This window comes from Pecten maximus, chromosome 7 (assembly GCF_902652985.1).
Source record: "Pecten maximus chromosome 7, xPecMax1.1, whole genome shotgun sequence".
Lineage (NCBI taxonomy): Eukaryota > Metazoa > Mollusca > Bivalvia > Pectinida > Pectinidae > Pecten > Pecten maximus.
This window is the reverse complement of record NC_047021.1, coordinates 22,851,493-22,868,089: the sequence shown is the minus strand read 5'-3', so window position 1 is coordinate 22,868,089 and position 16,597 is coordinate 22,851,493. Positions and strand designations below refer to the sequence as shown.

The 16,597-nt window shown below is 37.3% G+C and overlaps 1 protein-coding gene across 4 annotated transcripts in view; it reads right to left on the bottom strand.

The window, feature by feature from the left end:
* LOC117331939 (A disintegrin and metalloproteinase with thrombospondin motifs 9-like) overlaps positions 1–16,597 on the bottom strand; it is a 163,340-nt gene that overhangs the window by 107,934 nt on the left and 38,809 nt on the right. For all 4 annotated transcript variants that reach the window (XR_004533701.1, XR_004533700.1, XM_033890945.1 and 1 more), the window contains 2 exons: positions 7,895–8,118; positions 5,539–5,622 (listed from right to left, as the gene is read on the bottom strand). Coding sequence is in view for 2 of the 4 variants with exons in the window: in XM_033890945.1 (XP_033746836.1) it covers positions 5,539–5,622; positions 7,895–8,118 (308 nt within the window). In the remaining 2 variants the exon portion in view is untranslated. The remainder of the gene's footprint in view (positions 1–5,538; positions 5,623–7,894; positions 8,119–16,597) is intronic.

Below are 16,597 nucleotides of genomic sequence, written 5' to 3'. Positions count from 1 at the left end.
TTCCCTCACACCACCACACCTATTGGAGGCTGCACCTTCCCTCACCACCACCACACCTATTGGAGCCTGCACCTTCCCTCACACCACCAAACCTATTGGAGCCTGCACCCTCCCTCACACCGCCACACCTATTGGAGCCTGCACCTTCCTTCACACCACCACACCTATTGGAGCCTGCACCTTCCCTCACCACCACACCTATTGGAGCCTGCACCTTCCTTCACACCACCACACCTATTGGAGCCTGCACCTTCCCTCACCACCACACCTATTGGAGCCTGCACCTTCCTCACACCGCCACACCTATTGGAGCCTGCACCTTCCCTCACCACCACACCTATTGGAGCCTGCACCTTCCCTCACACCACCACACCTATTGGAGCCTGCACCTTCCCTCACACCGCCACACCTATTGGAGCCTGCACCTTCCCTCACACCACCACACCTATTGGAGCTACACCTTCCCTCACACCACCACACCTATTGGAGCCTGCACCTTCCCTCACCACCACCACACCTATTGGAGCCAGCACCTTCCCTCACACCGCCACACCTATTGGAGCCTGCACCTTCCCTCACACCACCACACCTATTGGAGCCTGCACCTTCCCTCACCACCACACCTATTGGAGCCTGCACCTTCCCTCACACCACCACACCTATTGGAGCCTGCACCTTCCCTCACACCACCACACCTATTGGAGCCTGCACCTTCCCTCACACCACCACACCTATTGGAGCCTGCACCTTCCCTCACACCACCACACCTATTGGAGCCTGCACCTTCCCTCACCACCACCACACCTATTGGAGCCAGCACATTCCCTCACACCGCCACACCTATTGGAGCCTGCACCTTCCCTCACACCACCACACCTATTGGAGCCTGCACCTTCCCTCACACCACCACACCTATTGGAGCCTGCACCATTCGAGTGGCATCTCCCCTCACATCACCACCACCACACCTAATGGAGCCTGCACCTTCCCCTCACATCACCACCAGAAATGGTAATTGCGCCTGGACATAGATCCTTCACCTACCTACACAACTACCAAATCTAATGGTGTTTGGACCTCCCCTAGACGACTTCCACTGATCAAATTTAAACCAGAATCAATCGCCAATCAGGGTTATTCATCATTCTGAAGTCGTAACAGTCACCAAATAAAAGGGAACAATCTGTCACTGTCAAAGCCACCAGGTGCTATTATGTGACAAAAATTTGGTTATCAGTCTAATCGGTGTGAAATGGTTCATTTAACTCATGTTTAAATCTTAATCTAAAGTAGTTTCAACATCTGTGTAGAGTTAAGTGTTTCAGGACAATTAAGTCAGAATTCACATAATCAGTTCCCCACCAGGTGATCAGTTTTGTCCTCAATAATAGGACTGGACCCATACCACCACACGGATACCAGTTACATCTTTAATTCAATATCATATATTCCAGTAATATCACATTTGCACTTTGATATCAAAATTCTAAATTTTCACAGATTTCAAATTTGTATGTTCAATTTTAAATACATTACATATAGTCATTACAGAAAATATCAAACATAGATTTTCAAATTGAATTTGACGTCATGTTGGAAAAAAAATCTATGGGGTAATTTGTGTGTGAAAATTACCCCAGCGGTGACATTATAAAAACTAAATGGGGAATAATATTTGCACAAACACAAAGTGTGTCAACGTAAAGGAAAGTACAGTAGAATAGATGAGGTGTGTCCCCTTAAACACCTGTACTGGAGCGCATGTAATCTGTCCGGTTAGTGTTGTTGTTTACGAGCCAAGCGTAATAACCACAATAATGTACCCAACACCTCCAGGGTCGGGCAGTGGACAACAAACACCCATTCTGAGCTAATCACTCATAGTCAACTCACCGATATCAAACTGATCTGATTGGTCAGCTGATTTATTACTCGGGTCACACCGGATATTATCTCAAATTATTAGTTGAAAATATTACGGAATTAATCTTTGCTTTTTCTAAAGATAAGAAAAGAAAATTGATCCTTATTAAAAAATAAAGGCAATAACACCTAGATATATATATAGATATCTCCTAGCAGAACACCAAGGTAGTCAATTACAACCAGCAAAATATCCCGCCAAATCTAAAAACCATTCACATTTTCAAATGAAATCTTGAAATATGAGAAGGTTTTTATCGAAATTAAGCCAAAATGGTGAATATCATGTTTCCTTACACTACAAAAACAATGGTGTTTGTGTGTGCATGCAGGCTTTGAAGTCAAAATGTCAATAACTAGAAATATATTTAGAATAAGTTCATTGATCTCTCACGCAAATAAAAAAGTCGGTTGACTTTATTTAGTAATGCATTTATAGTTATAATGCATTTATAGTTATATGTTATGTACGTCTGTACCGACGTCCAGGCAAATTTCAACAGGATTTTAACCTTGACCTTGTATTGACATTTAATACAACTTTGACCTTTATATGGACATATGATATAATCTTGACCTCTATATTTTCCTTTGGTACATCTTTGATACTGAGTGAGGTGACCTTGACCTCTGTGTCACTGAGAGACAATGAACAGGCCTATAACTGTCTCTACAGGGTAGGTTTGATGAGACATGGCTCGGATTACTCATAATTTGTTTTTAATTTCCATGATAAATACTTGATCTACAGGCATTAGTATAACATAGGAACTCTTGAAAGGAGAATGTAGAAAAATGGACTTGTTTATATAATAATATACATAGACCTTCCATATAAATATTGTATTAGCATTCGAGAGAAAAAAACAGACATTCTTATAAATAATATTTGTATTTATCATAATTTTGTTTTATTTGTACCTAAAAACCCAGAGCTAAACATGTCAATGTCCCAAAAAGTGACATTTATACTAAGCCTCTCCTACTGTAGAAGGGTTTTGTTGTAGGCTTAAAACCACTGACCACAGGCTCAGTAACCAAAACACGTCACGCCACAAACTGGTTAGAAAAATCTAAACCATCTTATTCATTTTTTATGAAAGTTTGAATTCAACAAGACATTTGCATTTTTATTTGATACAGGGGATGGTTTAGAATGCCATGATTATCAATTGTTTTCAATCAGAAGTTGTTTAAGGTATGTATTACATGTAGGTAATTAATTTTATGTGGATAGGTAAGTTGTGAGATGTTGGTAAGATAAGTGCGAGTTAGATATGAGCTACAGGTTATAAGATATTGGTGAGTTTATTGTGAGCTATGTGTTGTGAGATGTAGGTAAGCTATGAAATGTAGGTCAGCTATCATATGTAGGTCAGTTATGAGATGCAGGCCAGCTACGAGTTACAGGTACATCATAAGATGTAGGTAAGCTATGAGATTTAGGTCAATATGAGACACAGGTAAGGTATGAGATTTAGGTCAATATGAGACACAGGTAAGCTATGAGATTTAGGTCAATATGAGACACAGGTAAGGTGTGAGATTTAGGTCAATATGAGACACAGGTAAGCTATGAGATTTAGGTCAATATGAGACTCAGGTAAGCTATGAGATTTAGGTCAATATGAGACTCAGGTAAGGTATGAGATTTAGGTCAATATGAGATGTAGGTAAACTTTGAAGTGTATGTCTGCTATGAGACCCAGATAAGGTATGAGATACAGGATGGCTATGTGATGTCAGGTGGCTATGAGATGTAGGTATAAACTGACAAGACATTGGTGAATGAGTGTATTTTCCCTCACCTTGTAATTGTACTTGTATGTGTAGGAAATAGATGAATGGAGAGGACAGCTCTAATATATTGTATTCATGTGACCAGTGGTGTGGACAGGAAGAGGGATTCCTAGCTGTATAAGTGTGGTCAGCTGTGGTCAGCTGTGGTCATTCTGGGCAGGGCACCTGTCACAGGTAATATCCTAAATCTGGTTGTTAAACAGAAGCTGAATGGGGATAAACTGGACCTGTATAACAGACACTGTAATTATTCTAAACCAACACCCCTGTCGTAACTATCCTAAACAGACACCCCTGTCACATAATTATCCTAAACAGACACCCATGTCATAATTATCCTAAACAGACACCCCTGTCATAATTATCCTAAACAGACACCCCTGTCATAATTATCCTAAACAGAAACCCCTGTCATAAATATCCCAAACAGACACCCCTGTCATGATTATCCTAAACAGACACCCCGTTATAAATATCCTAAACAGACACCCCTGTCCTAGTTGTAAAGTCCGTTTTCTTTGCCCATACACAACTTAATAAACCTGGGCTTTATTTTTTAACTGATTCGGGCATTATGCTTTCTGTTGGAATCTAACACACCTTAGTGTCCATAAACAATGAGATGATTTAACATCCTTTACCAAATAGCATGATCACACCTTCTTTATCTCAGTATTATCTCTGTGACCTCTCTCTCTAACACGTTGTCACGGTAATCAGGAAGACATTGACCTATGGAAATGTAAAACAACTCACATAAAAGGCTATGTCCATGATTCATAAACAGAATTTTCATAAATAAAATCTAGAACTGTAACCTCCCACCAACTTCTGTATAAAGATGTCATTAATATAACATGTATGTGACCACAGGGCTGTTCAGCATGATGCTAAACAAAGCAGAGCTGTTAGGCTTGTGGTTTCATTAATGACCAAATGATGCATTGTCCACTTAGCACCAGCTAATCACTCAACTATTATACAGATCATCATAGTGTTACAGATGTCACCTCAAAATAGGTCACATTACTGGTCAGCGTTTAAATACAGATGAGTCATATCTTTTCATGTTTATTGTGCGGTCAATTTCCTCATAAAATGTAGATTTTTTTATGCATAAAACATAAATTTGGTACATTTGTACAAGACTGGTACAACATCTCATAGAGGTCAAACCAGTACACGTTTCAGTTAAACATGCGGTGATATCCTTGGTCATTTACATAATGTCAGACAAATCTGGTGTCATTTGACATTTTAGAGCCAATATAACATATAAGGTTATTTCTATATAGGTCACTGTTATATGCTCTGTATTTTTACAAATATTTTTTTATTTTGGTACCAAGGAAAAACAAAAAAAATCTTACACAACCAAATATCTCTTACAAAACAACACATCTACACTGTAGCAAATCTCTTTCACAGCAACAAATCTCTTAAGAACAAATCTCTTAAACTGTAACAAAATACCTTACCTAGCAACAAAACATCTCACATGGCAACAAAACATCTCACATAGCAACAAAACATCTCACTTGGCAACAAAACATCTCACATAGCAACAAAACATCTCACATAGCAACAAAACATCTCACATGGCAACAAAACATCTCACATGGCAACAAAACATCTCACATGGCAACAAAACATCTCACATAGCAACAAAACATCTCACATAGCAACAAAACATCTCACATGGCAACAAAACATCTCACATGGCAACAAAACATCTCACATAGCAACAAAACATCTCACATGGCAACAAAACATCTCACATAGCAGGTAAAGAAATATTGAACACATGTCACTTACCTCTACACTTTTAAACACAACGATTTTCACGACTACGATGTTGATGAAGTTTGCTATAGATGAATGTTTATATACACTGTTGACCTGAAAAATACAAAAACATTGGAATATGTTTAACAACGTCTTAATGTGTTTAATACAAGGTCAGAATATGTTTAATATTAAGACAGAATATGTTTAATATGAGGTCAGAATATGTTTAATATGAGGTCAGAATATGTTTAATATGAGGTCAGAATATGTTTAAAGAGTTCAGAATGTTGAATATAAGATCTGAATATTACAAATCAATCACTTTTGTTTTCTAATAAATGAGTACTTATATATCAAACACAGGGTTTGATGGCGTGACATCATAACTAATCAGTAAATTATTCAAATTGTCAGACAGCTTTAACAATCACAGTAGAATGATCGATTAAAGTCGACACTTTAGTGACAGATCTTTTTTGAATTTTTTTTTTTTTCTATATACAGTAAAACTTTTTAATTTGTTATCAGTATCAAATGTATTTAGATATAATTGTGACATTTGGCAATTAGGGTAAAGTAAACAGTTGTTATGATTACTGGGATGTATTATCATCACACTGATAGATGTTATACCTATTCCGCTAGATTTCTCGTACTTTAGAAATACCAAAAATACAGATATCATCTAGTTCACTACATATAAAACTTTTCTTTTATACACAAAAATGTGATGAATGCCCTGAGATCAGTCTGTGTTTTCACTGCATTCACAAGCCTCTTACCTCATCACTCAAGATAGTAAAATGTGAGATTTAACTGCTAAACATATCCACACCAAGATATGCTCAAAATCATAACCTCCCATTAAGATAAAACCATTTTTTTTATATTACAGCTGACACAAGCAATACAGTGTCGTAGCATTATGAGTGCAAGTATTATTACTTAATTTAATGTAATATAACCTCGCTCCACAAAACAAGATAACACAAGGCCTTCATTGCTCGGAACACAGAGAGCGAATGTAACCCATCAACACCCCAAATTATCGTGACATTTGTCAGCCCCCAAGCTCACATACATGTCTACTTACAATGTAAATTGTTCTTTTGCCATTTTCTGCTAGATTTTGATTGAAGCTAACTACATCCAGTTATAACCAGTGAAATAGATGGAATACCTGACATAATTACCTAATTCATTCATACACTACAGAGTTACGCTGCTGTTACGTGTGAGGATGGAGTCAATCGCAGTGATGGAAGTTAATCATAAGGAAACTTGAGATACAGGAAGGCCAGGATGACAAAGACAGATGCCACCAAGATCATTTAATAAGTCAGACCTGTGAAATTATAGCTGATCTCTATGAAGTTTTATAATTTCATCACTGCCACAGAATCAAATATTTTCTGACAAGGAAAGTTGAGGAGAAACAGACTTACACTAACAGGATATGTAAAACCATTTCAAAATCAAGAGTGTGGATGACACAGATTACTGTATCATATTATGTATCTATAACAGCTACAACCAGTACCCATTTGTAATAATAAAAAAAAAATATTGCAAAATAATAGCAATTTCAATCTTGCACTAGGAAGAAGACTCCATAATTTCAGTTTAGGATGCATTTTAAATCTTAAAACTATCATTGCAAAAGATGAAAAAGCATTTGTAGGAATAAGGTAATGTTTCCTACTGTTTGGTGACCAGCATGATCTTGATATTAACCACCTTTCCGGCATATAAATATGTACCACCTCTATATAAAGAAATCCTGTCTATAAATGCCAACTCTATAACAAAATCCTGTCTATAAAGACCACCTCTGTATAACAAAATCATATCTATATAGACCACCTCTGTATAAAGAAATCCTGTCTATAAAGACCACCTCTGTATAACAAAATCATGTCTATATAGACCACCTCTGTATAAAGAAATCCTGTCTATAAAGACCAACTCTATAACAAATTCCTGTCTATAAACACCACCTCTGTATAACAAATTCATTTCTATAAAGACCACCTCTGTATAACAAAATCCTGTCTATAAAGACCACCTCTGTATAACAAAATCATTTCTTTAAAGACCACCTCTGTATAACAAAATCATGTCTATAAAGACCACCTCTGTATAACAAAATCATGTCTATAAAGACCACCTCTGTATAACAAAATCATTTCTATAAAGACCAACTCTATAACAAAATCATGTCTATAAAGACCACCTGTTTTGGATCCCAATGTTACGTTAACATAAAGGCCATGTTTCTATTTCCTTTCGTGACCTTTGTAGACAGGTTTGATAGTAGCACTTGTTGTTATATTGTACAATAGAAATGTTATCAAATATGAGACAAATAAAATGATATACTTACTATTGCCATTAATGTTAATATATATTTTTCTAAATCGCGACCATGGTACCGATACATCTCGTAGTCAGCGGCCACCATGACCTCCACATGTCGTTTTAGTGAAGCAGAACGTCTATGTACATGATGAAAGGGATGATTGTTCACACTACGACTATACGATAACACTGTACTTTCATTTAATATAGAATCACCATTTTCTTTCCTCCTCGTATGCTTGTAATTTTCTGCAAAGATACAAATGAAAACAGCATTTATATATACAGTTTATCAAATTTTATAGAGATTACAATAGACATGATAAACAACATTGACTATGTACCTTGTATTTTATGCTATAACATTCTGTAAAACAATTCTTTAAAGTTCTGAAATATTTGAGTAAGCATTAGAACAAATACGGTAATATAGTATTACGCTATACATTTGCCAGGACTTATAGTACACAAGCTTCAACAGGAAGTGTTCAAAATATAAACAGGTAAATCCTGGATATTAATTATCAATTAGAGTGGGGAGGTGGATGTAACTACCAAATCCTCAATATCAATAATCAATTAGTGTAAACAGACTTTAATTCCCGGACATGTTCCCCGAGTTAACACCCTACAGGTGCCAAGGCTCCCTCTGTATGATATGTATAATACTGTTACCGATCACAATCAGGTGTCCTACTGATTAAACAAAGACTTATGACTGAGGCCTGACTTATGACTGAGGCCTTCAAGTATCCCCTAATCTCTCCAAGGAGAGACTTGTTGCATAAAGAAGCAGAGATACCAGACTCTATCCTAAATAAGGCTGCTGATCCTACCCCTGGTAGCTGGTTGTAAGCATCATTTTATAGACTTATCAAAACTCGTAGCTATAATATAGTATTGTATGCATATCAACATGTGTTTATTCAAATGTATTTCAATTCCAGATTTAAAAAGCACATAAATCTCCCAACATTTCACTTTCAAATTAAACCACTTCAAATTTACACGGTGAAAGTAATATCTTGATAGATTATGTATGTATTTTATAGTAGCAAGATAGGTTGGTGTGCCTCTTCAAAGGATCAGCTCTTCCTCGCGAGAAATATAGTTCTAGATATAACAATTATCTCTCCTGAGCACTGAAAATCCTGCAGTGCTTTCAGGATTAAAGTTGCAGTAGAGCTACCAGTATTGGCTCCTTAACCACGGAACTCACACGTGAGAGGGAAACGTTAGTTATGCAGAATCTATAAATTCATACCTATGTGTATCTAAATTTTATTTAAAAGAAAAAAACAGCGAAGCAGACAGGAAGTAGAATATTATCAGCTTTCCCCGACCAAGTTCAACAGGAACAGATAGTATTGGTGCGATGATGTGTAGACTGTTCTTAAACTGTGTCAAATGTCAGAAGTTTAGACTTGTCTTAAAAGGAGGACAAGAGCATCTCTATATAGCTATCCATCACAAGTTTTCAAAATTAGTTAAAGACTGAGTTGAAGGTGTTGATGGAGTTAAGAGACAATGGAACTGTCAGTGCACCAGCGACCCAGATCATATTAGCAGAGTACCCAATAACCAGGCGTCCTGTAGTGCGATACCTTACTTATCACTCACAAACCACACAGACATTAGTGCTTGCCGACAAGTTTCAAAATCTATGTTTATCAATAATCAAGAATTTTTAAACTGATTGTAAAGAAAAACACACCAAATTATCGTCTGAAAGAAGTCTGAAGTAAAAGTATAACTGCCAGATCTATGTATACTGTAGTTTTCCTGTGATGACACATGTATGATAGGTTAAGTTCTCGACAGTTATGGCCCTGATCACAGCAAGCTATACCCTGCAAATCTATCAACTGCAGGTAACTGATAATAAGTTCAAATTGAAATTTTTGAAAATGTTCAAAAAACTCACAGCTAGTAAAAGAATATATATGGAACACTTGATAAGTCTCCTTATTTTTCACCCTTATTTTTGACTTTTGAAAAGAATACCAAACAATTGTCTTGTCATTTTTAACAACTTCAATTAATCAAGTAGAACAAGGACCTGTGAATAATTATTTTAATCGGTCATTTTGTGCAGTAGGTTTATTTTAAGTGTTTAACAAAAGAGATAAAGAAAGATAATGTGTGATTTCCTGTCAACATTTCTTTTGAAATAACAGATTTGATCCTTTGAAATGTTTATGAAAGCTAAAAGCATGGCATCAATTTGACCCTCATAATGTTAGAAGGTTACGACAGTGTTCGTCAACATCAAGTTTTTGTAATACTGAACATTAATACCTAAAAACAGACAATTGTCTTAATATCTGGACCCAGATTAGATCAACACCACTGTTCATCAAGAAAACATCACAGGGAAACATGATTATGACCAGTCATGTGTTAATGTAAAGGATTCTAATAGCCCAGAGTGACCAAAGGCAAGTCAGCATACAGTGATGGTTGAGGACAGCCGAGAGAGGGTTCAGAGCCCTGGCCTTGTAAACAAACTCCAGATACCACCATGTAGCTCATCAAATATGACAAAAAGAAAGTACAAAGCAGGTGATTTATCATTATAAAACACTTATAAACTTCTTGTCACAAAAACATAGATATGCATCTATTCATGTAATTTCTGTTTGAGGGATTTTTTCCTTGAGATGATATCAGCACATCTGAATTTACTTGATCCAGTGTTATTTGTCCAAAACCTCCAGAAATTTGATTGATGTTAAGAACATTATTCCACAGAATATTAATACAATTTATGACGACCACATTATTCCAGAATATCATTATCATTAATGTGGCGTGATACATATAAGTTTCTGGACGTTCACCTTCTCAAAACTGTCCTCACAAAGGGAGATAATTCAGGACCTGGCAGGGAGACAGGGATTCAAACATGCAGAACTGCTAACAAGACAGGACATACAACATTAACACAAATTAGAGTCCTACCAGGTATTTGAATAGGGTCAGCCAACTGCTGTCCCCTCATAGCATGTCCCTCTCGATTGCTCTATAATTAATCTGACCTTTCACCCCAGAGGGTGAGCTTGGTCCAACCCCCTGTATTGTGATCTGCAGAGATTTATAGGCCAACATACTTATTATGACTTTAATCGGTGTGTGTTTGCTCATGAGTGGCAAATCTGTTGTACAAAGTTTACAAAAAAATTCTGGGTCAGTAGGTACTAATCATTGCTACAAAAAAGTATTAATTCTAGGGCAGAACTGTGATCACAGGAATGCCAGCCATTTTATACGGTTTTCAATCTGTTAAGTGTGTTTTAAACTTGTTGAAGTGATGACATCAGGTAGTTCGGGGTCAAATGAGCAGGTAGTAAAGGGTCAAATGAGCAGGTATTCGATGTCTCCTTCAGTGTTAACTGGACCTAACCTTTACACCATCACACGCCGTCAAACACACAGCAACATTTCCTGTCATGACATTTCAAACATGCACAAGAATGCTTTCTACTTCAATCCTGTTCTACCCTCTCACTTGATTTATCGTCTCAAACTTCAACCATAATGGCTGGAGAAAATATTCCATTTTTCATTGACAATGCCGAAAATTTCATTAGCTCTTGTTAACATCTGCAATGACTATAAAAGATCACATACAATGTTTTTGTCATGGAAATGTAACATTTAAACTCATATTACCGGTGATTGATGATGGATGTGGAGGCACCAAATATGGCTTCTACATGTCCATTACTGATAGCATCTAATGACCTCTGGTCAGTTAATACCCAAATAGCCTTAAACTATCCACCCTTGACACCCGTATCAAATTCACACATACCATAGCATATACAATGTACTATCATATTTGTTTGGGTGTTACAATAAACACTCAATGTTAATTTGAGGGAGCTTCAGAATTTAGTCATGGTTTGAAAATATAGCTTCCATTATAATCATTTCACAAAAAGATTTCAGTTAAAATAATTTGACACAAGAGGATAACAATCACACAGGTAATTACCGATAGCTTCATTCATACTGAAATATAGACTTAATGGTATCTACACAGAATTTTCCTAATATGCAATTTTGCATTCATATCAAATAAGAAAGAAATGGAAAAGTGGGAGAGAGTGAAAGTGTAAATTTTGTATCTGCAGTTCTGATCCATTAGAGGCAGTCACGAGATCATGAACATCATTCCACTATAGCTTATCTGACTTATTTGTGGTACCGTGCCACCATTTCCGTTATATCTGTCGAGATTCATCCCCTAAGAATGTCAACCACAGTCATTCACACTATGTCACAGTGGCGTCTACACAGTCTCAGCTCAGTGGTCCACAAGCATTCGACTGAACCAGTCAAGAGCATTTCAGAATCGTAACCCAATCATTCAAAACATTCAAAAGCATTTCAGAGATTCATGACCCAACCAGTCAAACTTTTTCTTACGTCTAAATACAGATATCTGATGACACTTTGACCAATTTAAATATATCTAGAATTGAACTATTTGCATTGTCTGTATCGATTTCATGACAGCAAACTCCTCACTCAAAAGCAAGAGACTGTCCTGTACAAAGCGAAACTGTTTGAATTAAACAGTCTCACAAACATCATCCTGATTCAAGATAGTAGTTTTACAAATAATGTGCTGATTAAATGAATTAAAGGACCCCTAATTACAAATTGAATGACAGTATGGTATTTGTAGCACCTGCATAAGGAGCTAGCCGAGGACTTGACTGGTCAAGATTATCGAGTAAGAACCACCTGGACATTCCAGTTACAGGTGAAAGAACTCCCGTCAACTTTTACTTAAAATGCCATTGATATCTCCTCATACATAGGCAATCCCCAATTGTAACACAAAGCATTTACAATTCTGCATTTCCATTTTCTTTCATTGACAAGAGATGTGTGTGGTGGGGTGTTTACTCCTGGTATACCTGGCCATACCGGAGACATACCTAGGATGATCAGCTTTGATCCGAGTGTTCAGACACTAAATCTACTACTTACACTCACACTCACGACACATATGGACATTTAATCATTTCAAAATACAGAAATATATTAACCAAAAAACATCACTTATTGTCGCCAAACAAGAGACTTAGGTGCGGTCAGTCTCTTAGCTGTGCTAGCAACAGTGGACAGGGATTTTAACCATGGGCGGTCAGTGTCTTGTTTGGTCGTGTTGGATGGCGTGAAGATCGACCTTGTGCCCTCAGTCACAGGCTCCACTGGACATTTGTGTCCATCACGTATGACGTTATCAAGGGTAAATTGAAACTCTGTAATATTACACTGACCAGCTCAAACAAGCTGAGAGGACAAAAACACCTTTCCAAAGAGTGCTAAAAAGGCCATGAATAATGAGTCGGTAACGCTACACCGTGGATATCCTCACAGTTGAAAACACATCACAGGAAACACCAAATCACAGGAAAATGATAATACTCTCAATCTATTTTTTATTCTGCTTTTTCTTCAAAAGGTCACTGACTTTTTAGTGTTTCGTATTTCAGGAATATTATATACATGTATTAGTACGAATCAATATCATATGGTCTTAAACCCACAGACAGTTTTAATTCTGTCTACAAATCTCTCCGATATATTTTCTGGTAATCTGTCAAATATGACAAGGATCAACATCGTCTTTATTTATAGATCTGATTGGAAACTACAGTTAATTCACCTTTTTCCACTTACCGGTATCCATTCATAAAAACACTCATTTTTTTTCAGATATATTTCAACCACCCTCTCATTCAGTTTCCGATTTCAGACTTGTCTAAACTAATACTTGTAACACATTTTCCCACATTTTTTTTTTTTACTTTTTCAAATGCTATATTAAAAATTTTGAAACTGTCTTTCCATTATAAAGTCCTATGAAGTATTGTGGCTGCATTCCTGTACAAAGTAGCCCCATTAGCTGTCTGTTAATAGCGGCGGAAAATCTAATATCCAAGTCAAGAGGATCAAATTATCAACACCAGTCGAACACCACAAAAAATGTTATCATAAAAAAAAAGTAATGATAAGTATATCATTGTGATTTACTTTGTGGCGATGCAGCTAAGTTGTGAGATACTATCTATGGCAATGTTTGTACACCTGGTTTTTTGTGCAGGTGATAAAGTTTTGGCTTGTAAGGAATTCTGATGGAGCCTGTTCCTTTTATGGTTGTGAGTCAGTCCCCTTTTGACTTGGAAGGTAGATAGCTTTGATGTCAAAATGATTCTGATCTTATCACAAGCAAGATGATGGAGAATTGTCAGCTTTGGTATCAGATGAAATGCTGGTCAACCGTTTTGTACAATTAAACAGAGACTGATGTTGGAGAAGGTATTGATACCTATCATAAGGTGTAACGAGTTTAGACAGACCCTCCTCGGGTGTTACACGGGTAAATACGAGATAAACGCCAGGTAAAACGAGACTACTGCAAAGGACAATCAGTCACTCTTAATGGATTATTATCTGTTTATGAATGAAATCTGCCATCTGATGGGAACAGAGAGGACCTACACAATGGTGCCAGTCACTGGAATCCTGATGGTGATTTTGATACCATGGAAACAGATACACATACCTGAAGCTTGATTTTTGCCCTTACCCTTTGACTACTGACACAGAAAACTAATTCACACCAGCACTTTCATTGATAGTGTGTATAAACACTGACAAACAGTAGTAAAATCTGGCAGACTTTTACTGACCCGCTCGTCTGTCATTCATGGTGGTAATGAACAGTAAATCATCACAACGATGGTGAGGGTGGCAAAGACAGGTAGATATGATGACAGGTAGGCACAACAAAAGGTACACGTGACAATAGGTACATGTGACAATAGGTACGTACAGGTAGGCACAACAAAAGGTACACGTGACAATAGGTATGTACGGGTAGGCACAACAAAAGGTACACGTGACAATAGGTACGTACAGGTAGGCACAACAAAAGGTACACGTGACAATAGGTACATGTGACAATAGGTACGTACAGGTAGGCACAACAAAAGGTACACATGACAATAGGTACATGTGACAATAGGTACGTACAGGTAGGCACAACAAAAGGTACACGTGACAATAGGTACATGTGACAATAGGTACGTACAGGTAGGCACAACAAAAGGTACACGTGACAATAGGTACATGTGACAATAGTATAGGTACGTACAGGTAGGCACAACAAAAGATACACGTGACAATAGGTACGTACAGGTAGGCACAACAAAAGGTACATGTGACAATAGGTACATGTGACAATAGGTACGTACGGGTAGGCACAACAAAAGGTACACGTGACAATAGGTATGTACATGTAGGCACAACAAAAGGTACACATGACAATAGGTAGGTACAGGTAGGCACAACAAAAGGTACACGTGACAATAGGTAGGTACAGGTAGGCACAACAAAAGGTACACATGACAATAGGTAGGTACAGGTAGGTATGACAATAGATAGGTCAGCAAAAGATTGGTAGGAGGCCAGGTACTCATGAGTTTGGATGGTAATAGGTAAGCTTGGTAATCAGTGCTTTTATAATGACCCTCAGTAAGGCAAACTCCAGAATGCAGCACTGATAGAGATTCACAGACTTTAAATGTGTGCCAATGTCTCCAGGCATGTAAATGATGCTATCACTGACCAGAAATGCTATTCCACAACAGGAATCAACCTACTGAACTCCCCTGTCTACCTCAAATCTTCTAGGTTTTGGTGATCATCTATGTTCTTATTTCCAAAGTTAGACAGCTGAAAGTTCAAATGTATTTTTAGTGAAGCTAGCCACAGCAGCAGTCATGTATTTTAAATAACCTGATCGAAATGAGCCACAATATGTCAAGGTCATTTAAAGGTAATGTTGATACTGTATTTATTCTCAAATAAGCCCACTTTCCTAGCTAGTGCAAAGATTGGGCAAGGATATTTTGTGAATTACATTTTTGTAACCGCTTTAAAACTGAAAATTCTATAAAATTTAAGAAAGGGCTTATTTATGGTGAATATATTTAACAGGTTAATCTATACATTTGAATTTTGTTCTCTCTCACAGTTAAACTAATAAACCTGAGTACATAAAAATGAACTTTTCTACAAAGTAGTTGTGATAAGACACTACTGAACTACACTTACAAAGTAGCAGTCTGATCGAGTCCTAATGTATATGTAGATACTGTGAGATTTCTATAATTCATACATTGGCACAGGAAGTATTTGGATTTGGCTTCTGACTCCAACCAATAGAAACTTAGTAGTGCTGGATCTACTGGGAATATGTGAGGTTTTTTTTATGAATGAAGCCCTGGCCAGATGGCAGTGTTTAGGTCATAATGTGCCATCAGCCCACTGACAGGGGAATACAGAGGGCCTGGTGAAGGTCAGAGGGTTTTGTTCTAGTCCCTCCCTACCTGGCAAGGCTCCCCAGCAGGCTTGTAACATTACCATGGTCTGACCTGTCATATGTAATAAGGGAAGGTTGTAGTGGCTTGTATCTTGTAGATCAGTATCACTTTCTGGTTACACCCCAATCTTAGAGCATTATCCTGGCCTCCAAACACTTTGGAGAGATAAGGCCTACATAGATTGTAATGACGCTTAGATAGAACCAGACAATAACATGTCTGTTACACCACTGTCAAGGTCATTCTCAAGGGCAATATCTCAACAACTAGTATTTCTTTAAAACAGTCCAGCAAAAACATTTTGACTTTCATTATGACCACTG